This window comes from Cherax quadricarinatus, chromosome 44, assembly GCF_038502225.1.
Source record: "Cherax quadricarinatus isolate ZL_2023a chromosome 44, ASM3850222v1, whole genome shotgun sequence".
Classification (NCBI taxonomy): domain Eukaryota; kingdom Metazoa; phylum Arthropoda; class Malacostraca; order Decapoda; family Parastacidae; genus Cherax; species Cherax quadricarinatus.
Window position 1 is genome coordinate 31385286 of NC_091335.1, and position 27870 is coordinate 31413155.

A 27870-nucleotide genomic window follows, 5' to 3' on the forward strand; every position below is an offset into this window, starting at 1 on the left:
TAGCAACTCTGAGTTCTTCTCTCAGCTGCTGGTAAAGCTGCTCAAGAGAGGGCATCCTGGTTCAGATTCACAGAGAGCACACAAACAGGTCTTCACAGAGCTAAGTACACGTCACCACTGAGCTAAGTACACGTCACCACTGCCAAGTACACGTGTCGGCTCTGTGAACCATTCATCTACGATACCTGATTAACGAGACCAAACCAAGCCCGTAGATCCGTAATATTGGCTGGTGTTGGGAACGTCGTGATGGCGTTCAGGTACATAGGTAGGGGTTTCACTTCAGACCTGATTATCTGAAACACTACGAACTCCACATCCATCGAGGCAAACTGAAACTTTGCTGGATTGAGGACCACACCATTGCGGCTTACGAGTTCCAGGTAGTCAAACACTCACCACCAATGTTCCTTCAAGTTTGTGTCCCATATGATGGTGTCGTCGACACATTTGTCGCCGACACATCTAGGTACATCATCACTGATGTACCTAGAAATCTTTCTAGGTACATCAGTGATGATGGCATCCTGCGATGCGAGGAATCCCATTGGCACGTGATGGTAGCATAACCTGCCTTGCTCACTCAGGAATGTTGTCTTGTGGCGATCCTCAGGCTGGATCTCAATGGAGTGAAAGCCGTTCCATGTGTTGCATCCTCTGACTGGACCCAAGGTTAATAATTAATATTTGCGTGCACATATTTTGCTATTCACTTAATACTATATTACCGATGGCATTATTAATAGCTAAAATAATGTTTATTGTGCTTCATAGTATTATCTGTCTTATATTATTAGCTATGTGGATAGGTAGAAATTTTATTCTAAGTGATAGGCACTTCACTGTGAGGTATGTTCCCTTGGCTATGCAGGCCCAGACTGACTTGAGGCCACTCTTCCAAGGGTTACAATACCTCACGACACTGAAGGTGCCAGACACTAACAACCTAACGACAGTTAATTTGTACTCTAAGCTATTTTTTGTTTTATATTTTATTTAAAACTCAGGTACAAAATATATGGGTACATAATCAATATGTAACAAGATACAGGCAGTGAACAATAATCAACTGTGACCACACAAATACTGAAGAAGTACATATATAATGACATCAGAACTGGCTGCTGCACTCAAATCAAACACTGCTTGTACGTACTTTGTTTCACATGAACACTGCTTCCACGTACTGTGTTTCACATGAACACTGCTTCCACGTACTGTGCTTCACATGAACACTGCTTCCACGTACTGTGTTTCACATGAACACTGCTTCCACTTACTGTGTTTCACATGAACACTGCTTCCACGTACTGTGCTTCACATGAACACTGCTTCCACGTACTGTGTTTCACATGAAAAGATGGTAATATAAAAAACGATCGATACCTACCTAGTAATGCTTACACTCCCCCCCCCCCCCGTTAAAACGTGTCACTTTCACCTTAGTATACACAGTGACAAATCTCTTATACATTTATAAGAGCATTAAAAACTTCAATGACAAAATACATAAACACAATCCAGCCAGCTAAACGGCTGACACTATAATACAAGGAATGTCTGAACATGATGGCACACGTCCACCATAGAACACAATCCACACCCTAACTCTCATATACACTATGGTAATAATCAATATCGTGCACGGTGGTGGATTTAATACACTACCGCTGACACTTCAACCCCCCCCCCCCCCCGCCACATGCCTAGTGACTGTGTCTGCCGTCACCACTCATAACCACCAACAGTCATTGACGGTAACTAGCGTCTTATAATAATATATATCACCCTAAAAACACGCTATATACATAAAACTACGAAAATAAATAAATTTACTCATTGTTCCCTCCTGCAGACAGATTATTTACACTGCCGGAGATAATCTATACATCACATCCTACACAGAATGGACAACATTAGACATCTAAAATATTTTTTTTTATATATATTTTATTTAAAAGACATGCATAGTACATAAAAGTAAACGACAAATTACATAGCGAAAACTGTGGTGAAAAAAAACAAAAAACAAAAAGGAATCAATACGCACCTCAATTACAACAATAAGTCTTAGAATATATATTGCAGATTCTGCATAGTACATGTACTTTCCAATTAATATGGTACATCTGAAAGACACAAATCTGTACAGTAAACAATGACCATTCCAATATTTGGAGTAATGACATTATGTCTGGAACACTAAGTCTGAACTAAAGTCCCCATGGCAGGTACATCTAATTCCTGATTGTACATCCTGCCACGGAATGTACACCTTACATTGTACATCCTGCCACGGAATGTACACCTTACATTGTACATCCTGCCACGGAATGTACACCTTACATTGTACATCCTGCCACGGAATGTACACCTTACATTGTACATCCTGCCACGGAATGTACACCTTACATTCTTAAAACACTACCCCCCCTCCCCCTTTTTTTCTCGTCAAGTCACCTGTCACGTAACAATCTTCATATTTAACTGTATATTGTATGAAATACTTTCATTATTCCATATTGAACAACTTGATACCTTCAGTATAACTCAATATATTGATATAATATAAAAATCACTTCTACATGATTCATGTACAACGTATATCTACTAAACACCCAAACATATCACCTTCTCCAGGAAGGTATAAATATATACATATGTTACAAACACTTTACAACACAACCAGTAAAACAAAAACCTAATCCTATGTCATCCATCAATTACCCTATAATATATGTCAACTCAAAGGTAACCTAAACCTACGGGCTCTATAGAGCTCCCATGAAAAAACAATATGTAATAATAACACAAGATGAGTCAAGCTTTTCTAAAAATATTTTAACCATATCATTAAAACCACTACTAAGATGTAATTCTTCTTACATAATACATAACAGTGCATGACCTTCACACTTCGATAAATACTGATGCCTTCCTACCACACTCAATACTTCATGTGTATATATATATTTCGCATTCACACAGTGCACCCACATTGTCATTACATTACACATATACCAATAATTCCGTTTCAAATATATAATATTCCATCACACTACGACATCTGTCGTCCTTTATCAATTGAACAATTAATAATTAAATTGAAGAACTTGTATCGTCCACAACACACAACCTGCTCATCACACAGTCAAAGGCACTATCTCAGTACTATATTCATTCTCTTCCACACTAAACCCTTTCACATTATCCTTATCGGGAAGCCAGCCCGCCGCGACCCCTTACATTACACGTAAATCCCATAAATCCTTCAACCTAAAATTCCGATAGCCCTCAGTAAAAGCAGTCTCCCAACTCCCTCCGTAAATTTCCCTATTACGACACTTAGTTCTGTAAAATGTCGCAGCTATCACCTTTATCCTTTCATCCACGCCCACCTCCCTCATGGCCCATGACGTATATATAAAATCCATGACCAAATACGCCACTACATTCTCCACCATATTACTCACCCCACCTATATCCAAACTTAAAGCCCGCAACACCTGCAACCCCTCCCCCACCCACTAACCTAAACACCTTTCCTAACCAGACCCGCACAACTTCTATACAGTCACAAAAATATACCACATGAAAAATTGTCTCCATGCTTCCACACGCTCTACATTCCCCTCCCTCCCTTATCCTCCTATTGAATAGGACAACCCCAGACGGCAAAATCCCATGTAAAAAATCTAAACATTACCTCCCGAACACCCGGTTTTACACATAATTGTTTTAGACGCGTCCATATTTCGCTCCACGCATACATAGGGTATGCCCCTTCAACAGCAGCCACCACTGACCTACTTTCCACTCCTTCGAGGACCTGCAATTTAACACATGACGGGTCCCTCACTGCCATTAAAAACCTCAACATGGTCTCACCAACTATTAAATCCCTACCCCCCACCACAGTTGCATATCCTTACATACGCTCACAAGTCCACCTCCCCTCCCTCCCTCCCCCCTCCCTTATAAAACTTCGTTTTAGGTACACGCTCATCATCCATTTTTCCAGAGGTATAAGCCCCAGCCCTCCCCGACTGACCGGAAGTGTTAACACCGCTCTACTTAACCATTCGCAACCCAATCCCCATATAAACCTAAAAAACCCATGTTGTGAACGTTTTATCTCGCGTCGCATCAGCGGGTACATGACAACCACATGCCATAACTTGCTGTACAATAGCACGTTCGTCACTATTACTCTTTGATGCAGCATTAGTTGCGCCGCCCTCAAACCACCAAGTCTTTTCAATGCTCCATCCACTATTCACACCGAATTCACCTCTTGAGCCACCCATGTATCTCTCACATAAACTATCCCACATATCAATAGTTGATCCACCACATTCCACCCACCCCCTAACACCTCATCCCCATGTGTACTATCCCTTAGGTCTAGAAACTTAGTCTTCTCAACATTAATTTTCATCCCTGAAGCCTCCCCAAACACATCCACCACCTTACCCACCCTAAGCAAGTCCCTATTACCTCTCACCAAAACAGTCGTGCCATCCACATAGCCTACAATACCAGCCCCCCCTCCCCCCGGTCATTACCCTCCCAACCTCCCGCAACACACCTCCGAATAGCCCTATAAAATGGATCCTGTATACACGCAAACAATATTTGCGATAGTGGGCAACCTTGGCGCAGTCCCCGTCGCATCTGTATTTTAACTCCTAGCCTCCCGTTAACCTGCACCCTCACCGACGCCTCCAGATCTTGACTATCAAGCTCACACTGCACATACCTTCCCATTTCCCCCCAATGCCACTTCACGGATGCCCACGCTTTGCGTATATGACTTAAACAAAGCGTCAACATATCTACTCATACCCTCCGTCGTTACCAATGCTTGACCCACTCTATACCCTTCCATCCCTACATGTACGTTTAACCCCATCATCTCCGTCGTCACTCTCCTCTTTCTCTGGCCCCCTAACAAGCCGACGGCCGATCACTCCATAGCACTTCTTCCAATCCTCTCATAATTCGCACACCATCAAAATGCTCGTTTTGCAATACCCTAATACTCTCCATTAAACCCTCAATGTCCTGCACTGGATAGCTTGCTCCTCTTGCATAGCAGCTGCCCTTCAAGATATCTTTGATACCCATACTTTAACCAATTATATTCCCTCCCACAACAAATATAATATTCTCTGATGCGAGTTTTAGCCACCGAATCCCACCAACTTACCAGAGCATCATTCCCCGGCGCCTCATCCACCAACAGTTCCCACAATTGCACAAAAGACTGACGACATTCCTCACCCTGCAACAGCTTCACATTTAACTTCCAATAACCTTGACGCCTTCTAGGCAATTCCTCCCATTCTAGGTCCACCAGTGCTCCTCTGTGATCCGAAAAAACCGCGTCCGCCACACGCACTCTGCCCACTATTACTGTTCGGGGCACGTATAAGCGATCGAGCCTAGCTGCATATGCACGTCTAGCAAAAGTATGTTCTACATCCCCACCCCCCCCAACGTCCATTAACCCCACCCCATTTAATAATTCCTCCAAAATCCCTGAACAATACCCTGCCCCTGTAGGTTCCACGTCCTTATGCCTTATCACACAATTCCAATCACCACCAATTACAGCTACACCCGGCAAAGCACGCAAATAATATACTAGGACATCCTTCACAAATTTATTCTTAATACGCATATCTCCCTCTGCCAGACCATACACACACACACCAAACTCATCTGTACCCTACCCCATCACCCATCCACACGAATCACCCTCTCCTCCCCACCCTCACAATGCCTCACTACGAACGGGCTAGTTTCCCTTACCAGGATGGCAACTCCTCTTTTCAAACTTATCGCATGCTCCACATACACATTATACCCATTCACCTTCAACTCATAGCCTGGTCTGTAGTTGTGTTCCTGCACGAACACCACATCAACACTATTATGCACCAAATATTCACTAAACCATACATACTTTCTCTCTGATCGCAATCCATTAATGCTCAATGTCATGGACTTGAAGCCTACAGAGTGGTTTTTCTTCTTGACCCTGGGAATGTCTTGCCACCAGGACTTTTTCCCAGTGCGCTGAGCAGGCGTGAGCAAGTCCTCGGAGTCAGATAGCGCAGCATCGCACTTCGGTGATGCTTCCTCTGCTTGCATCATGTCGTCTGTTACAGTGTCCCGGTGGACCTCCACCTCCACCGCTTGCATCATCAAGACATTCGTATCACACTGCGCCGATCGCTATCCTCTTCCACGCTCTGATCCACAGCAGGCGCAAGAACTAGGTCTGGACTCCCAACCTGCCCAATACTTTTGTCATCCAATAACACATTTAAAGCCTTGGCTAATGAGTCTTCCACGTCGCTATCACTCGCATCCGGGTTGTTCTCTTCCAACACCTGAGCTACGTTCAATGAAGGTGTGTCCCCCCCCATCGTCACACCTGCTGACTCCATCTCCTCTGCTCTCTCGACCTCCTCACTCCAGGACCCACCTTGTGTAGGCAGAGTCACATAAGGCAAATCTTGCTCCTCCCCCTTCTCTTCTGCTTCATGTCATTGCTGTTGTTCCATGTTGCCACGTCTCCTTCCACACAGAGCCGCTAGGTGATCATATGACCCACACAACCGGCAGGTCCGGCGTTGCCCAGCGTATGTCACAAACACCTGGGTCTGAAATTCTGGCAGCACTACATACGACAGAATAGGGTAATGTAACGTCATCTTCACAGAATACGTTCCTTCGGGTATCCCTGCGTATGGCCCAGTAGCCCACCTCCCAACAGTGGCCATATGTACTGTACCATATTTACCCATTGCAAGACGGATGTCAGAATCATCCGCCTCAAAAGGCACATTTCTAATCTTAACCCATGTGTAATGGCGAGATACGTCGTGAAGTCGCACGGTCACAGCATAGTTAACTGTCAAAGTGACCTCCTGGTACTTGTCCACCACCGCCTCATACACACTTGCCAAGTTAAACTTGACAAAGATCCTCGTCGTGCCATTCAGCGCTACTCCACATATCTCCTCGTTAGCAATACCATATGTATCTCGTATGATTGCAGGTAGTAGCAGCTCCATAGAAGTTCCTGTCACAGCCCCACAGATAAGCTCGACACAGACTGTATTGATGCGTCTCCAGCTGGCCTGCACCATGCTGTGAAAATATAACTGCAACCAGTCAACGCTAGGGGCAGCAGCAGCGCACGTTCTCACTACTCAAAGGTTGAGAGACGATTGACATTTAAAATAATTATGACATGTGTTTTGCATGACCTGTTAGTGCAGAGATTGCTTACACTCCTACCCCCCCAAGTGAAAACTGTCCAGCTTCACTTGGCTGTACACAAGATCAAAAACTCATTCACTTAATCATATATAATGAACTTGTGAAAAACATCTGTAATTATATAAAAGCAAGAACACCCCAGGCTAGATCTTACATTATATATACAAGACCAAAACGTGCCACTAGTTAAAAAACAGGTATGAATGCCTCATTATTATGACAAGTTACATTGATCATTTTAAATTAAGCATTGTCCTCATCGCTCTCGGGCCGTGTGGACGTGCTGTGCAGACGCTCCTGAATCAGCTAGTTTTCTGTGCAGTTTTCCTGTTTTTGAGCAATCAAAATGGCGGATCGACATGTTCGATGTGTGAATACAGTCTGTGTTGAATTGTTCAACTATGCAGGTGTTACTTCCAACGATCGTCGGTGAAGTATATGGCATACCGAATGAGGAATTGTATTGCGTAGCACTCAATGGAGTTACTAGAATTTTCATCAAGTTTAAGGAAACAGGTTACTACTCCAGCATCGTTAACGAATATCATGAGAAGCGGATGGCTGTGAACAATGCAGTGGAGGTATGCCTTTATGATGTTTCAAGCTACGTGACGTGGGTCAAAGTGAGGAATGTGCCGTTTGAAGCAACGGAGCATAATGTGGTAACGGTTTTCTGAAATTATGGAAAGATCCAAGCAGCGAAATTGGGAGTGTGGAAAGATGGACTGTATGTTGGGTTGCCTGAAGGTTCTTTTACACTGAAGATTACTTTACGGCAGCCGATTCCTTCATATGTACAATTGGACGACTTCAGAACCCAGGTCTTCGTGTATTATGCGGGACAGAGGAAGACTTAAAGATTGTGTGGGTCTTTTCATCACATGGCAGCTCAGTGCCACAAAAAGGCAGGATGGAAGGAATACATATCATCGCCGGTAATTCAACAGCAAGGCACAGCCGTGTCGGAGGCAGGTGCGGTCGCACGACAGACACCTAACAGTTGGAGTGCAGAGGTCGACAAGGCAGAGGAGGAAATGGACGCATGTGTCATGTTATCCGTTGATATGGAACCTGTACAAGCGTCGAAGAGGAAAGAAGATGATGGGTGTGCAGAGCAACAGGATGGTATACTGGAGGAGGTTTTAAACTCCTTTCTGAGTGAGGTGGAGGGCACTCTGGAGGAAACGAGGAGTGGCCGCACATCGGAGACATCACACGATGCTTTAGTGCCTGGAGAGACCTTGTGCACTAATGGAACAGTGCACACAGTTGTGGCAGAGGTGCACAGAGAGGGAATGGAAGCTGAGGACGTGAGTGGTGAAGGAGGTTCTCGCAAGCAAACGGCTGGACCATCGGAGATGGACGACGCCCTAACTCCAGGGCAGAGGTAGGGGAAAAAGGCGTGGAAAAAAGACGTGAGCCACGTGGAGAGTGGGCGGAAGGGTAAGGAGGAGATGAGCAGTTCAAAGGACAGTGGGGGGGTTGGGGGTTTGGTCAGGCAGGGTGCCAAACGAGGAACTGTCCAACAGTCAGGTATTGTGGGACACCTACCAAGGCGGAGGGGAAAGTCGCCACTGTTACAGTAATTTCAAGGTTGTAATGATTAATGTAAATGGTTTGAGGGCTGAAGTGAAAAGATTGTGGGTGGAATGGTTCTTAAGGAGGTATGACATAGATGTTTGTTTTATACAAGAGCATAATTATAAGGTTGGTTGTAAATTGTTGCTGAAAGGATATCAGTTGTATGTAAGTGGGTCTATGAGATTGAAAGGCAGTGTGGCAGTGGCTGTAAAGGAGAACAGTCCCTTATGTATTTTGCAGTGGGAAGAGGGAGGGAGGGAGGGAGGGTGGTGAGGGTGGACAGGGAGTGGGGAGAGACAAAAGTTTGTTTTATAGGGGTTTATATGCCAGCGGAGGGCACTGTTAGAGTTAAAGAGCATTTCATACAAGAAGTTTTGATGTATCACTTCAGGGGTTTACCTTCAGTCACTGTCATTGGGGGAGACTGGAACTGTGTCATCATGGGGGGGGATGTGGAGCCAAGGGGGGCGGGGTGTGTGTTAGGCGTGCTACGCAATGTTTTGCAGGATGTCGGGGTTAGGGATGTTGGGGGGAGGGATGAATGGCGAATAGAGTTCGTCAGGAGGGGTTATTCGGTACGATTAGATAGGTTCTTTACAACAGATGCGGTTGGTGTGATGGGAGCGAGAACTTTGGACGTGGGGTTTTCTGACCATAGGGCGGTTATAGCAGATCTGGATTGGGAGGACATAATTAGGATACAATCAGGATTTTGGAAGTTGAATGCGAGACTTGTGAAGAGTGAGGAGGTGAGTGTGGAGTTTGGAGAATGGTGGCGAAATTTGTGGGGTACTAGCGATGGGGAGTCGAGTCTTTTGGAATGGTGGGAAGGTAGGGCCAAACCAGGTATAGCGGGTTTTTATAGATGGAAGGGACAGAAGGAGGCGAGGTGGAGGTATGGTTTACAAAATTATTTAGAGTATCAGCTAAATGATTGTTATGAGGAGGGGGAGGGAAGGCAGTATGGAAACATAGTGCAGCTCAGAGATAGGTTGGCAGAGATACATAATGAAAGATTTGATGAGATAAGGGTAAGGGCGGGAATGGAGGCAGTGCTGTGGGGGGATAAGCCTTTGGGTAGTGTTTTGCGAAGTTTTAGGACTAGGCAAAAAGAGTCAACTATTTTAAACTTAGAGGTTAGTGAGGAGTTGGGAGGATATTATAAGGGGCAAAGGCTAAATGACACAGAGGGAATGAGTACTTATGCTGATTATTGGTTTCAAAAAAAGTGGAAGAAAGGAGAAGTAGGGAATGATTTTCGGGAAGTGTGGGGACACGGCATGATTTAGGGACGTGTGGGGAGGAAATGGCTGGGATGGACGGAGTGATTTGTATGGACGAAGTGGAAGAGGCAGTGTTCAACTTAAGTACTGGAAAGGCGCTGGGAATAGATGGGATTTCGAATGATTTTTATAGGGGTCAATGGAATCATATTAAGGACTGTCTAGTAAAAGTAATGAATTGTATGTTAAGGGAGGGAAAGTTAGGAATATCACAGAGGACAAGTGTGGTTGTGTTGGTAAGGAAAAAGCAGGAGGGAAGAACACTGAGTGCATACAGGGCTATATCGTTAATGTGTACAGACTATAAGATTTTTGCAAAGATACTGGGAAATAGGATGAAGAAGGTGGTAGGTAGGGTACTACATAAGGGACAGATGGGGATTCCGGGGAGAAGCATGAGAAATGGACATTGGCGCATAAGGGAATTTTTGGAGGGTTGTAATGGAGGTGGTATTTTAGGTATTGATTGGGAGAATGCATATGATTGCGTGAATAAGGATTTTCTGGGGACTAGTTTGAGACATCTGGGTTTTGGTGATGGAGTAGTAAAGTGGGTTGATATCCTGTATTCTGAGGCGGTGGTAAAGGTGCAAATAAATGGTAGGTTGGGTAGGATTGTGGAAATGGAGAAAGGTCTGAGACAAGCTTGCATACAGCACCCGTTTTATGATATAGTTGAGGGGGGAGTTCAAATGGGGAGGAGACAGGATTCAATGAGGTGGTAGAATATGTCGATGATACAACTGTACTGATCACTGGTGTGGAAGGATTGAGAACGATAGGAAGGGTGTTGGAGATGTTCGGGAGGGCGTCAGGAATGCGTGTAAACAGAGCGAAATTGTGCTTACTAGAAATAGGTTCTTGGGCGGGGGGTGGATTGGGGTTGGAGTTTGGGTGGGAAGTGGCAGACCGGCTGAAAATTTGTGGAATTATATATATGGTTGATGAGCAGGAGGCTCGACGAGTGAACTAGGAGTTGATGGGAGAAAAGTTAGTGAACAGGATACGGAGCCTAAGGGCAGGGGATGTTATCTTACTACAAAGGGCGATTGTCATCAGTACATTGGTCTATAGTAAAGTGTGTAGTGTTGCTATAGTGTATCCTTTAAGGGTGCAGGAGGTAAATAAGATACAGAGGTGGGCGTTATGTTATGTTTGGGGTTTTGGGAGGGTGTGACTCAGTAAAGAGGTCATAATGTCAAACATATGTAGAGGAGGAGTGGGACTTTTGGAGCTGGGGTCGAGAATAAAGGCACTGTATGTAAAACAGAGGTTTGTGAGAGAGGGGAGGTGAGAGGGGTAAGAGTTGGAAGGGTGATGGAGGATGCGCAAAGGTGGTGGTGTGGAAAGGACTTATGTGAATGTGAGAATATACTAAGATTGTTGTTAGTGATTGGAGAGGCAACAAAAATTAGGGTCAGACGGTTGGTGGAGATGATTGGGAAAATGGAAACCATGCAGGGGGTATCGGTGTACCCCTTGTATGATTGGGGGAAAATATGGAATGATTTCAGAAAGCTTAGGTTGATGCCGAGGGTGAGAGAGTTGGTTTATAGATATATAATGGGAATTTTATCTTCAAAGACTGCATTGCGCATAATGGGATTGGTAAGGGAAGCGACCTGTGATCATTGTAATGAACCAGAAACAGCATTTCACGCCGTTTATTTCTGTGAAGAGTTGGGGGGGTTAGGTTGTGGTTGGCAAGAGTTTTCAGATTGTTGGGTGGGGATACAGTAGAGATTCTGCGAGCCCTAACTTTTGAGATTTTTTTTTTTAATATTTTATTTAAAACCAATACAGTATACATAAAAATAAAAATAAAAGGAAACAGTATGGATCTCAATCCTGAAGGTTCGGTCATTGACATAAGAAACCCAACACAAAATAAACTAACACAAATGGATTGCACCAATATACTCGCAAGATATAGCTGTATAACATACAACAAATACTTACGGCAGGAACATAGCAAATAAACACAGTAACAGGGTCATGAACTGACATATATAAACATTCAATGACTCAAAACCTAACTTACATATAAATTTTACATATAACATGACATATGACAAAGACTCATTACAATTGAAAAGAATATATACGAGAAAATGTAACAATTACTTCCAGCCTTCTCATTAATCAATAAACCAAAACCTAACATCATAATCCTGCTAGAACATCTACATACTTATCCCTAACATTACAGATTTACATATACCAAAATACAAATAAACATACAAAGAAAACAGCTTAGATCTCAAAACCGACTCATTACAGTTACAATAAACCCGTATACAAAAATCTCAGACACAAAAGGAATGCGTCTATAAACTGGCTAGATATATCTGTCAAGAACATAGCCATGAAGAACCAATATCAGGGTGCTGACAGTCTATAAGTACATCTTAACATACAAAAACCTAGAACATAACATGAACTAAAAAACACTTCATATGGCAAAGAACAATACCGTTGTATAATGCTATACAAAGTACATTGAAATGACAATTGAAACAAAGTAACGAAAAGGGAACATACAACAAGCATGTGTTGAATACATATAAACCTACACATCACATACACCACAGTACTATCTTTGTATAACACCTTTGAGGACAAAAGGAGAATCCAGACATACTTAGATCATGCCTTGTGTCACCTCAAACCATCAAACACACAAATACTGTGAGATGTACCCTCTCACACATTATACACACAATCATGTAGTGCAACAACACTACTTACATATTATATTCAATACCTTCTTAAAAACAATGTGAAAAACATATCTTACACAACTACCCAGACCAAACTCACATCACAAAAGAAGCTTATTTATTATATTACCAAACATACCACACACACTAACATCTATACACATTTCCGTACTCAAGAAAACTAGCCCGCCGCAACCCCTTACTTTACACTTAAATCTCTTAAATCCTTCAACCTAAATCTACGATAACCTTCAGTAAATGCTGTCTCCCATCTTACCCCATAAAGATCCCTATTGCGGCACTTTGTTCTATACATCGTGGCCCCTAACACTCTTATCCTTTCCTCGACTCCCACCTCCCTCATTGCTCAAGATATATAAATAAAATCAGTAACCACATATGCAACCGCATTCACCACCTGCTGACTCCACCCACCTATATCTAAACTTAACACCCGCAACACCTGTAACCCTTCCCCACCCACTAACCTAACTACCCTACTTAGCCAGACCCTCACATCTTCTAAACAAGTACAAAAGTACACAGGGTGAAATATAGTTTCTGGACATCCACACGCTTTGCACTCCCCACCCTCCTTTAATATCCTATTAAATAACACAACTCCAGACTGCAAGATCCCATGTAAAAACCTAAACATAACCTCCCTGACACTTGGTTTTACACGTAGTTGTTGAAGACATTTCCATACAGAACCCCATGCATACATAGGGTATGCCCCCTCAACTGCCGCCACCACAGACCCACCCCCACCCTCTCAAGAACCTTCAATTTAAGCTGTTTCGGATCCCTTACCTTCAGTAAAACTCGCAACATAGCCTCCCCAAACATTAAATCCCTACCCCTCCATCACCGTTGCATATCCATGCGCAGTCTTTCAAGGCCCCCCCCGCTCACCCCCTCCCTCACAAACCCCCTTTTCAGAAACACACTCAACATACGCTTCTCAAGAGGTATAAGCCCCAGCCCCCCCTGGCTAATGGGAAGCGACAACACCCCTCTACTTAGCCAGTCACAACCCGATCCCCATACAAATCTGAATACCCGCAGTTGCAACCGTTGCACCTCACACCGCCGTAACAGATATATTGCCACCACGTGCCATAACTTGCTATACAACAGGACATTCGTGACTATAACCCTTTGATGCAACGTTAATTGCTCTGCCCTCAAACCTCCCAATCTTTTCAAAACTCCATCCACGGTGCGCCTCGAATTTGCCTCTTGTGCATCCTTATCATTCCGCATGTACACTATCCCACATATCAACAGCTGATCTACCACACGCCACCCACCCTCAACAGTCTCACCATTATGTACGCTATCCCCTAGATCCAAATACTTGGACTTTACTACATTAATTTTCATTCCCGTAGCCTCACCAAAAACGTCTATCACCCTTCCTACCTTATGTAAATCCCTCACATCCCTCACCAAGACAGTCGTATCATCCACGTAACCCACTATACCCGCTTCCCCTTTTCGTGCAAAACCAACCCTCGCTCTCGCTATACTCCACCTAACTGCCCTATAAAAGGGTTCCTGAAGACATGCAAACAAAATTTGCGACAGAGGGCATCCCTGTCGCAAACCCCTTCCCATCTGTATGCTATCACCTAGTCGTCCATTAATCTGTATTCTCATAACTGCACCCAGATACCTTTCTACGCTATCATAAGCAGCTCTCCAATCCAGAGCCAAAACACCCCCTCCCCCCTCCTATAAAACTCCTAATAACTCCATGCCCTTCATACATTGATCTACCCGGTATGCCATATTGTCCTCTATCAATTACTTTACCTAAAACCTGTTTGATTCTGTTCCCTAATACCCTTGCAAATAACTTATAATCACCGCACATAAGCGATATTGCATAGTAATCTTCTACCGTGGTCTGTCCACCCTTCGGCCCTAATACAACAACAGCAGTCCTTTGCTGCTCACCCATTGCCCCATCTTCCTTCATTACATTGAACAATCTGACTAAAAATCTCCTCAATACATCCCAGTTCTTAACATAAAAATCATTAGGCAACCCATCTACACCCGGTGCCTTACCTAAACTTGCACCTGCTATAGCTTGCCAAATTTCCCCTTCCGTAATCTGTCCTTCCAAAGTCTCCCTATCTCTACCATCAAGCTCGCATTGCACATAACCACCCATTTCCCTTAAAGCATCATCTCGTATACCCACATGTTGTGCATATGACCTAAACTATGCATCAAGATATCCACTCATACCTTCAGTCGACATCAATACCTGCCCTTCCCTATACCCTCCCATCCCCACATGAACAGTTAATCCCATCATCTCCACAGCCGCTCTCCTCTTACGCTGTCCTCTCAACACACACGCCGATGGCCTATCACCCTATAGCACCTCCTCCAACCCCGCCAAAATGCGTACACCATCAAATCTTTCATTTTGCAAATCCCTAATGCTCTCCTTTAATCCCTCAATATCTCCCACCGGGTAACTAACCCTCCCACGTTCGTAGCAAGCTCTCAACTGCCCCTCAAGATAAGATTGAAACCCATACTTTAACCTATTATATTCCCCCCCCCACTACGTACATAAAAATCCTTAATACCTGATTTCGCCACCGAGTCCCACCATCTAACCAGATCACCATTCCCAGGCGCTTCTGCCTCCAACCCCTCTCAAAACTGTTTAAATGACTGTCTATATTCTTCTTCATGCAACAACTTTACATTTAACTTCCAATACCCCCTACCCCTTCGTGGCAACCCCTCCCAACCCAAATCCACCATAACACCCCTATGATCAGAAAATACCACATCCAACACCCTCACCTATGTATTACTACCCTTCTGGGGATGTACAAACGATAGAGCCTAGCAGCATACCCACGCCTAATAAATGTATGCTCTACCTCCCCCCCCCCCACAGATATCGATCAAACCCACCCCTGATAACAATTCTCCCAATATTCCCATACAATGCCCCGCCCCCCTCGGTTCCACATCCTTACGCCTTATCACACAGTTCCAATCACCTCCTATCATGGCTACCCCTGGCAATCCACGCAAGTAGTAAACCAGCACGTCCCTCACAAATTTATTCTTAACGCGTACGTCACCCTCTGCCGGGCCATACACACACACCAACGTCATCTGTACCTGACCCCATAATCCATCCACACGTATCACCCTCCCCTCCCCACCTTCACAATGCCTGACAACCAACGGGCTAGTTTCCTTTACCAATATAGCCACACCGCCTTTCAATCTGACTGCATGTTTAACATACACCTTATATCCCTCCACCTTCAACTTATAACCATGTCTATAATTATGCTCCTGCAAGAACACAACGTCAACACCATGATGCTCCAAAAACTCCCTAAACCACTCACACTTTCTCTGCGACCTCAAACCATTGATGTTCAATGTCAAGCACTTAAAACTGACAAAGAAGGTTTCCCTCTTGACACAACCTTTTTGTCACTTGATCGCCTCATTGCACTCTTATCCCTACCCCCCCCTTTTTTTGTGCACTCTTACTCGATCCTGTCTCTGAGTGTCTTTTGAACCCCTCTGCGTGACATCCGCCCATGTTTTCTTCCCTGAACGTTGTGCGGGCGTAAGCACTTCATCTGTATCATAAAGCGCTGCTGCACGCTTTCACGTCGTACCTTCGACCTGCATCTCGTCAACAAGCTCATCACCACGATGAACCTCAATCTCCACCATATTCACCAACAAGACAGCCTTGTCACACACCTTAGAACGAACTATCTTTGCCCCTCCGTCCTCCATAGTAGTCTCAAGATCCAGGACCGTGCCTTCTTCCTGATAAGGCCCCGTGCCCAAAATATCCACAAGCGTCGTCCTTATCGATGCTTCCTCCTTGCTATCATTCACTTCCGCGATGATCTCCTCCAATGCCTGAACCACGTCCAAGGAAGCGGATTCCCCCCCACTCGTAGCACCTGCCATCTTCTCTGCCCTCTCAACCTCCTCACTCCATGACGCACTCTGCGGAGGCAGTGTCGAAGAAGGCTGCTCTTGCTCCACTCTCCTCTCCTCTACGTTTCTTCGTTGTTGCAGGTCGTTGTCTCCACGTCCTCTACCACATTGCGCTGCCAGGTGTTCATACGACCCGCACAAACGACAAGTGCGTCGTTGCCCTGCATATGTCACAAATACCTGAGTTCTGAAATCGTCCATCACCACATACGACGGTATAGGATGTCGTATCGTCATCTTTGCAGAGTACGTACCCTCAGGTATGCCCATATACGTACCAGCTGACCACCTTCCTGCAGTGACCGTGTGTACCGTCCCATATTTACTCATGGCGAACCTTATGTCAGATGCATCCGCCTCGAATGGCACATTCCTGATCTTCACCCAAGTGAAGTAACTTGATACATCATGCATCCTCACCGTGACAGCATGATTCACAGGTATGGCCACTTCCTGAAACTTGTTCACCACTGCCTCATACATACTCGCCGAATTGAATTTAAGAAATATCCTCGTCGTGCCATTCAAGGCAAGTCCACAAATCTCTTCAGTAGCAACGCCATAGGTGTCTCTAATTATTGCTGGTAGAAGTAACTCCATAGACGGCCCCGTGATAGCTCCACTGGTTAATTCAATACAGACTGTATTAACCCGCCGGCGACAAGCCTGCGCCATGTTGTGAAAATATTACTGCACCCAGTCAACACCAGGGGGTAGCAGCAGCACACGTCCTCTCTACTCAAGGGTTGAGAGACGAATGTCTTTTGAGATACGAGGAGTCTCTGAGGACGTGAGACGGACTATTATGTACGTTGTGGCGGATTTCCTGTTTTTTCTTGGGGAATGAGAGACACGGGGGGGGGGGATTACAATTAGGGCAATTGCGGCAGGTATATATCAAACGGTCTGCAGGAATAAACTTACTTACTTACTTACTTAACAGTGGAAAGCACTTTTTCCTGAGTCATACCGCAAAATTACAGTCAATGGACTCATTATTTTGGCGAACTAATTATATGTAAGGGACTGTTTTCTCTTTAAGAGAGGTCACTTTAGTTTTTTTTTTTTTTTTTTTTTTTTGAGGGGGGAGAGTCGGATGTAAGGTTTTCGAGAGAAATTGTGTGGATTGGAAGGGCATGTAAAGTGTGGTTGTGTTTGTCATGTATGTTGCGAGAGAAAGGTTTGTGAAGCCCGTTTTTGTATCACTTCAAGCTTTGTATTTAAACAAGAGTTATTAAAGGAGAGTTCAAGTGAAGTATCAGGTCTAAAGATGGGATAGAGAAAGTGTTTTGGAACGTAGGATTATACTAACTACATTGAGTTCATATAGGGTGTACCCACTAGTTATTTTTGCGTACTTCAGAGTATATATTAAGAAAAAGTGTTGGTTTTAAGAAAAAAAAAATCAAATTTGGTGTCTCACATAATTATATTTTCCAGTATCATGTGACACTTCGTTACATATCTAGGTCAGTATTGTTCAATCTGGTATTCATACCGTCATGGTTTTGTCCTGTGTAATGTAAGCCTTTAGTGACATGATTACAGTTGGGCACCTTTGTGTGGTAGAGTTTTAGGGGATGGTCAGGGTAGGTGTTTAAAGGGGAACTTGTATTTGATAATTAAAGGTGATGCACGGGGTTTGTGTTCGATGGTTTATAGGAAACTGTGTATTATATGTCTGTAAGGACTTTTGTCTAAGTGAAATGTTAATTCAGGTATTGGAATCCATGTTTGCATGGTATTTATAGCCTTTGAGCATTGATAGTTGGTATGTTCTTTTGTCATTTTGTTTTATGTATTGTAAATTATGTATTTGAAAAGATATGATACAGGTCCGGCTATCCGATCATATAGTAGTTATCATGGTGGGGGGAATAGGGGTTTTATGAGTAATTAATGCAGGTCTTTAAAATCTGTTGTTAGTGCTAGGAGGACCTTTTAGGACACAGAGCTCTTATCTCCATTTTCAGGAACTGTGTTTTATGTTTTACTGTTTGGATACCTGTTTGTTAATATTTAAGACGGATGTTTTTCTATTGTGACGTTTTAAATAAAATATAAAAAAAGTATGGTGATGTGGCACCATCACTGTTAAAATGTATTATAATGATTGAAGGATTTTTACTGATTGACAAAGATTGTAAACCTTTTGGACTCGAACAGCACAACTCCTTTGTGGGTAGCTGTAACTAAGGTGGGGTAATGCACTTGTGAAAGTGTATATGGATGATGTTAAGGCATTTGTAGGTTAGTATGCAGGTACTAACATGGTTAGGTATAAACTGTCTTATAATAACATGATACTGCATAAATTTGTTTAATGGTAGTGTTTTCATATCATGTATCTGTATATTGGGGAAAAGTGTTTTCGTTACAATCTAAGTTAAGGGGTAGAGGGTTGTGCCACAGTTGTGTGGCGGCGAGGGTTTCTCATCCTGCCCTTAGCAGGTTTTGAGTGAGTGTTATCAGAGTGTAGGGGGTTAGTGTTCTTTGGATTGGTGTGGTATAAATTATGTTGCTATTGTAAATTGTGAAAGTTTTGACATTGGTTCTTTTATTGGACAACATTTTTATGCTAGTGTGCAATTATGTATTGTGTAAGTTTTTAAATAAAAAAAAATAAAAAATTATGCTCAACTACTTATATAGGTAGACACGTATGGTTACAGGTTACAAAATTTACTAGAGTGGTAGCAGGTCCAGCACTCTCTTACTGGGCTACAAGGCTTTTAATAACTGTTGTGTTCTGTCTGCATCAGAGGCCACCATCTCTGACACAACAAATTTGAAAAGCATTACTCATTCATTTCTCCTTCTATTTTTGCCTTTAATCCCAAAATGTTGAATGTGCCATCGTAGTTAACATAAAATCTCTTGATCCCAGGTATCTGCACTCTGCATAATGGGAGCCCAGGCCGGTGTGTTGACATTCGCGAGTGTGAAAGTGTTCGGAGAACCTACCGCCATAAAAATACAGTTAAATGCAACACCTCTGGAAAGTTTCCAGTGGTCTGCTGCCCCACCTCTGCAAGTAAGTACCCAGGGCATTTATTGTTTTTGTAGTCACATTATAATATTTAACTTTATAGTTATTATTTTTGTATAATTTTATTAAAAACTGCCGTCGGCCCGAAGGTTTTTCGTTAAATATGTTACTTTACTTTTATCTAATTGCATTTCATGGTAATTAACACAGGAACAACCAGCGGATTTTGTATACGATCCTGGTGTAAGACTGTGCACAATTAACTCTACTAAATAAGTATTAAGTTTGTACATTCCATCACAATATGCTAACATAGAGATCAGTGTTTGTGTATATTTCTCCTGCTCTTGCAAATTCCTTGCATTGTTAAAATCTCTAGTTGGTCGATGCATGCAGTTGATGAGATGAAAAGCTGTAAGACTTCTCCCTGAAAGCTGGCTGCCTTGAATCAACGTCTAGCATTGTCCTAGGTACCAAGGTACTGTCCAGCGTGGTGAGAATGGTATAGCACTGCGTACCTTGTTCCAATGTTCGTAGGTTCGTGTCTCCTTTGGCCAGTGATCAGTGTTTATGAATATATATATATATATATATATATATATATATATATATATATATATATATATATATATATATATATATATATATATATATTCAACAGGTCGGCCGTCTCCCACCGAGGCAGGGTGATCCAAAAAGAAAGAAAATCCACAAAAAGAAAATACTTTCATCATCGTTCAACACTTTCACCACACTCACACATAATCACTGTTCTTACAGAGGTGCTCAGAACACAACAGTTTAGAAGCATGTAAGTATAAAGATGCACAACATATCCCTCCAAACTGCAAATATCCCAAACCCCTCCTTTAAAGTGCAGGCATTGTACTTCCCATTTCCAGGACTCAAGTCCGGCTACAAAAAAAATAACTAGTTTCCCTGAATCCCTTCACTAAATATTACCCTGCTCACACTCCAACATCTCGTCAGGTCCCAAATGCCATTCGTCTCCATTCACTCCTATCTAACACGCTCACGCACGCTTGCTGGAAGTCCAAGCCCCTGGCCCACAAAACCTCCTTTACCTCTTCCCTCCAACCTTTTCGAGGACGACCCCTACCCTGCCTTCCTTCCCCTACAGATTTATACGCTATCCATGTCATTCTACTTTGATCCATTCTCTCTAAATGACCAAACCACCTCAACAACCCCTCTTCAGTCCTCTGACTAATACTTTTATTAAGTCCATGCCTGCTAATTTCCACACCGAATTTTCTGCATAATATTTACACCACACATTGCCCTTAGACAGGACATCTCCACTGCCTCCAACCGTCTCCTCGCTGCTGCATTTACCACCCAAGCTTCACACCCATATAAGAGTGTTGGTACTACTATACTTTCATACATTCCCTACTTTGCCTCCATAGATAACTTTTTTGTCTCCACATATACCTCAATGCACCACTCACCTTTTTTCCCTCATCAATTCTATAATTAACCTCATGCTTCACAAATCCATCCGCTGACACGTCAACTCCCGAATATCTGAAAACATTCACTTCTTCCATACTCCTCCTCCCCAATTTAAAATTCAATTGTTCTTTGTCTAAATCATTTGATACTCTCATCACCTTACTCTTTTCTATGTTCACTTTCAACTTTCTACCTTTACACACACTCCCAAACTCGTCCACTAACCTTTGCAAATTTTCTTTCGAATTTCCCATAAACACAGTATCATCAGCAAAAAGTAACTGTGTCAATTCCCATTTTGTATTTGATTCCCCATAATTTAATCCCACCCCTCTCCCGAACACTCTAGCATTTACTTCTTTTACAACCCCATCTATAAATATATTAAACAACCATGGTGACATTACACATCCCTGTCTAAGACCTACTTTTACCGGGAAGTAGTCTCCCTCTCTTCTACACACCTTAACCTGAGCTTCACTATCCTCATAAAAACTCTTTACAGCATTTAGTAACTTACCACCTATTCCATATACTTGCAACATCTACCACAATGCTCCCCTATCTACTCTATCATATGCCTTTCTAAATCCATAAATACAATAAAAACTTCCCTACCTTTATCTAAATACTGTTCACATATATGCTTCAATGTAAACACTTGATCTACACATCCCCTACCCACTCTGAAACCTCCTTGCTCATCCGCAATCCTACATTCTGCCCTACCTCTAATTCTTTCAATTATAACCATACCGTACACTTTTCCTGGTATGCTCAGTAAACTTATTCCTCTATAATTTTTGCAGTCTCTTTTGCCCCCTTTCTCTTTATATAAAGGGACTATACATGTTCTCTGCCAATCTCTAGGTACATTCCCCTCTTTCATACATTTATTAAACAAAAATACCAGCCACTCCAACACTATATCCCCCCCTGCTTTTAACATTTCTGTTATGACCCCATCAGTTCCAGCTGCTTTATCCCCTTTCATTCTACATAATACCTCCCCCACACTCACATCCTGTTCTTCTTCACTCCTACAAGATGGTATACCTCCCTGGCCAGTGCATGAAATTACAGTCTCCCTTTCTTCGTAGACATTTGAAAGTTCCTCAAAATGTTCTCGCCATCTACCCATAACCTCCACCTCCCTATCTACTAACTCCCCTACTCTGTTTTCAACTGACATATCCATTTGTTCCCTAAGCTTTCTTAACTTGTTTAACTCCCTCCAATTTTTTTTTCTTATTTTCATTAAAATTTCTTGACAGTGCCTCTCTCACTCTATCATCTGCTCTCCTTTTGCACTCTCTCACCACTCTCTTTACCTTTCTTTTACTCTCCATATACTCTACTCTTCTCATAAGACTTCTGCTTTGTAAAAACCTCTCATATGCTACCTTTTTCTCTTTTATCACACCCTTTACTTCATCATTCCACCAATCACTCCTCTTTCCTCCTGCATCCGCCCTCCTATAACCACAAATTTCTGCCCCACATTCTAATTTGACAATTTTCTTCTTATTATTATTTTTAATAATTATTTCATGAAAAGGGGTTACTAGCCCATTGTTCCCGTCATTTTAGTTGACTTTTGCAACACACATGTTGCATGTTGTACTCTTGAACACCATTAATTGAGAAAATCCTGGCTACAATAATTCACGCAATATTATATTGCAAACTGCTTTATTATTAGCTAAAATAAAGTTGTCCGACTATATATTATTATCTGATATCACGTGCATAAGGTTTTCACTCTCAATTATTATTGTAAATAATAATGTGTATATGTATGTTTGTTGGTTTAGTGCTCCCTCTTTTCATAATAATAATAATAATAATAATATAGGTTATTTTTGGAATCTGATTTTGTCAGTAATTGTGCAATTGTCTTGATGTACTGGGTAAATGACCAGAGTGTATTTTAGCTACCGGGTTACCTCACCTGACCGACCTCTTGTGGGGTATACGGTCACTATCAGGCAGTAGGTTCAGACCCTCAGCCGTGAATACAATCTCCCCTGACTCTCTAGAATGTTAATCTCTTATATGGGACAATATAGAATATTTCTTAGCAGATAACTAGTTTGGGTAATCTTGTGGAATAATTCAAGACGTCTGTCTTGATTATACGGGTATTTATATTTGATCTATGTATAATTGTCCATATTAATGAGCTGGTTCTGGTTTTCTGTATTGTTTATATAAAAGGAGTGAACTGTCCTTTTCTGAAGTATATATATATATATATATATATATATATATATATATATATATATATATATATATATATATATATATATATATATATATATATATATATATATCAATAACATCACTGCACTAGCCAAGGACTCGAACCCATGCTGCTTTGGCCTGCCTCATGGTGGGCGAAAACAGTCATGTATTTTCGCCCACCATGAGGCAGGCCAATGCAGCATGGGTTCGAGTCCTTGGTTAGTGCAGTGTTGTTATTGATCAATACCACTCATTCGTGGTCACAATAATATATATAATATATATACAATATTAATCCATTCCTGAGAGCTCATCGTAAGCCGAAATTATCGTAAGGCGAATTAATTTTTCCCTAAGAAATAATGGAAATCAAATTAATCCGTGCAAGACACCCCAAAGTATGAAAAAAAAAATTACCACATGAAATATTAATTTTAATACAAACTGAAGAAAGAATGCACAATTACTACTCTACTAAGAATAGAATACATGACACTTACCTTTATTGAAGATCTGGTAATAATAATAATAATAATAATAATAATAATAACAATCTTTATTTACTACAAGTACATGTACATGGTGTACAGGCCTAGCTGACATCATGACATACTACTATATAGAAAGCCCCTTGTTTGGCTCCGTATGTCGGGCAAATTAGGTCAGTGTCCCAGGATGCGACCCACACCAGTCGACTAACATCCAGGTACCCATTTTACTGATGGGGAACATAGACAACAGGTAGAAAGAAACACACGGAAGGGAGGAGGGGAGAGTGTGGAAGTTGTTATGGAAGGGGAATCCCCTTCCATTAGGACTTGCGGTAGCAAGTCCTAATGGAAGGGTTACTTCCCTTCTTTAAATGCCACTAGGACCAGCTTGAGAGCCACTGGACCTCTGTCTCACAACAAATCTGTCCATAGAGGTCTGTACCTCCCGTTCCTTTAAGATTTACTTAAAATGGGCCACAACATTGTCATTGTAATAGTCACCAGCACGGCTTGCAATAGCTGTGTTAGGGTGATTTTCATCCATAAAGGTTTGCACCTCAACTCACTTTGCAAACTGTGAAGGCTTAATCAGCCCTGTAACAACTTCAGTAAGTATTACCAAGGCTGGCTCCTTCTCAGGAAAATTAATGAATAGAAAAAAATGATAACAGTCAAATATAAACACCTTATTATTTAGAAATGAAAATATAAAACAATTAAATATGAATTTTTATCCTACTTGAAAGAGAAATGAAAAATGAAATATAAAAATAATATCTGAATTCAATGCTAATATGTACAGTTAGACTGGGTGTCTGGTTGATGTTGTTGACACTGTGTAATGTAGAAATTGTAGCCGTTGCTGATGGGGGGGTCACAGATGTTGAGTGACAACCCAACGACTATTTCTTCAGAGTCTCTAGCCTTGAATAGTCCATCAAGATGATAGAAATGCAGGTCTTTCACCACTGCAAAGATGAGAGGTAGTTGCCTGGGGTTGACTACATTTAGGTATGCAGATAAAATGGTGACGTCTAAGAACTTAAGTAAAGTTCGTCTCCTTCAACACTGTTTCTTTGGTTACCAGATGACCCAAGCTGACATTCCAAGCTAGAAAGAGACGCAGGTTACCCACTGCCTAAGAAATCACTCTCCATGACAAGTGAAGTATTTAAAAAACATGGTGATTATCTAAAAGCACATGGAAATCAAGGCAGAATGAACTATGTCTTGAAATTGATTAAAAGTGAAGCTTTGAACAAATATATCCACTAGAATAGGAGCAGAGGCTTTTACTCACAGTTGTGCTGGGAGCTGCAAGTCAAGTGATTACCATTTGGTCAGAGCCCCACACGTCACCTTTCTGGGTGGGAAAAGGGGGGGGATAGCGGGAGCTAGACACTGACCCTACCTTAACAAGCAGACTGGCAATCAAACTATCGTCACCATATACTCGCTTGCTACTCCTGTCTGTTGAACTTTACCCTCACACTCCCCCATACCAAGACTTATGTAAGGCACCAAATCTTCTACTGTCACGACTTAACCAGTCAGAGAGATAATTGGATGAACCATTGATATACACAATCATTGTCCTCTTCACTTCTGGGCTGAGTGGACCTACTGCGCAGATGCTCCTCAGTTGCCTGGCTGCAGTGGTGTGAGGTGGTGCTGTGGCGCCTCTGCTGTCAAACCAGGAGAACTACTATTAGTCAACATGGCGTTCATTCATAGACACAGGATCAATATTGTCGGCATTGAGCTTATCTGAGCGGCAATAACGCCAGTTTCAGAGCAAGTATTACTACCTAAGATCATCAGAGAGATGTATGGAATTCAGGATGGAGAGTTATATGGGGTAGCACATAGAATTTTTGTGAAAGTGCTCATAGCAACGGTCTATGAATCGTTGGTCATCCGTTTTCAGAATGTAAGTCTTGATGCAACACCAGCTGTTTGGGTGAGGATGATCAACACATCCAGGCATTACACATGGATTAAACTGCGTAATGTCCCCTTTGATGCTGATGAGACAGACATCAGAAGAGTTTTTGAGAAATCTGGTACTGTTCATTCGGCCCAGCATGGTACATGGGTGACGGGTGCCTATGCAGGTCTGCCGGAAGGCTCTTTTAACCTAAAAATTACATTACAACACCCCATACCATCCTTCGTGTACCTTCAGGAATTCAGGACACAGGTCATGGTTTCGTACACCTGGCAAAGACGTACATGCAGACTATGTGGGGAATATGATCACATAGTGGCAGCATGTGGTGTGGAGAAATTTTCTCCAGGAGGGGAGTATCAGCCCCTTCAGCCCTTTCAGCCCTGAGTGGCCAAGCCCTCAGAAGGGGCGAGCGTCTTGTTTACTGCTAGAGTGAGTAATTGATCACAGATGCTATGCCACGTAGTCAAGTGACCTCTGCTCCTTGCAGCGGTGTTGCAAAGTGTGTTTTTATAAGAGACAGTACATCTCTTACTTAGCAGGACAATTAAGGAAAATCCTGCTCCCACTTTATTACCATAGTAAAAATAGTGTACATTGTTGTCTACGCTTAAGACAGCAAGAAACAAACATTCTGCTTTGCTTCATCGAGGAGGTGACAAGGATGCAAGGTACTAGGTCAGCGTTTTTTTTTTTGTGCTAGGGCAGTGACGGCTTGGGGCGGTGTGGTGACGCCAGACTATCTTTGACTCTATGGAGAGTGACACTGACGCCAGGATACTGATCTGTGCATTAGTGTGAACAAAGTGTCTCAAACACAAACACTTAAGAGAAGTGTGATCAGCTTCTCTTGTGATACATTGTGAACAATAAAGACAAATCTTGTGGAACATAGTGTACCAGTGTGCGTTTCCTAGACAATGGAAGACGTGGACATCCAAGGACACTTCAGCTTCTATCAAGTCACCGATACCTGTCGAAGGTGTTGAGAACACCATAGCTCACGTTACAAAGAGCAAGGTATGTTACGAATTTCTTGTAGATCGGGGGATTGCGCAATTCTTGAGTCACAAGGAGTTTGTAATCAACCTATAATCAGCAGTAAGGTGTGGACTTTTGAGTCCAAACAAGTAGGTATTTCGTCAGCCATCATCGAATGAAATATGCTGGTATAACACCCCCTAGGGGTAATTTATACTTACAAATTGTATCTCTTGACAGCCCACTGTTGTGATGGTTTCGACAGCTTCTAGAGCTCGTCTGCAGGGGCGGCTGTGTAGACGATTTGCTGTCATTTATCAGCTAAGTGTTCATTATATATAGTTATAAATTATATTTTAGCTGGTAAGGCCAAAATTCTCAACAGAATTTTGGTCGTGCTCGAACCGGATAAAGACCACACTGTGGTCCAAATATGTTGTACTACAGTGTACAAATAACCTATGAGCCAAGGTCCTTCGAAAAAATCTGTAAAACTAGTGTTTTACAATATAAATCAGTATAAATGAGTCCCTCCAGACTCAATCACAGAGAATGGGGAGCCAAAAGAAAACGGGCGCTCACCCAGCGTTCACCCAAAAGAAAACGGGCGCTCACCCAGCGGACACCCAAAGAAAACGGGAGCTGGGTGACTCACCCACACCCTGCACCCACTGCTCCAATCTCGAGAAAATGCTGATTAAGACAACAGCAACCCAAGTGATGTTGTTTGTCTGAGTGTATATATACACATAGTGTTTATAATGTTTATAGACAGAAATTAAGAGACAAGATTGTGTTAAAGTTTGTTTCTTATAGATCTACCTGTTATATTAAAGGAACTTATATATAAAGTGTA

General features: G+C 42.5%; 1 protein-coding gene across 1 annotated transcript in view; it reads left to right on the plus strand.

Moving 5' to 3' along the window:
• LOC138853978 (venom protease-like) overlaps window positions 1-27870 on the plus strand; it is a 170066-nt gene that overhangs the window by 35674 nt on the left and 106522 nt on the right. Inside the window, exon 2 of the mRNA XM_070094223.1 lies at window positions 19773-19919. Within this exon, the coding sequence (XP_069950324.1) occupies window positions 19773-19919 (147 nt within the window). The remainder of the gene's footprint in view (window positions 1-19772; window positions 19920-27870) is intronic.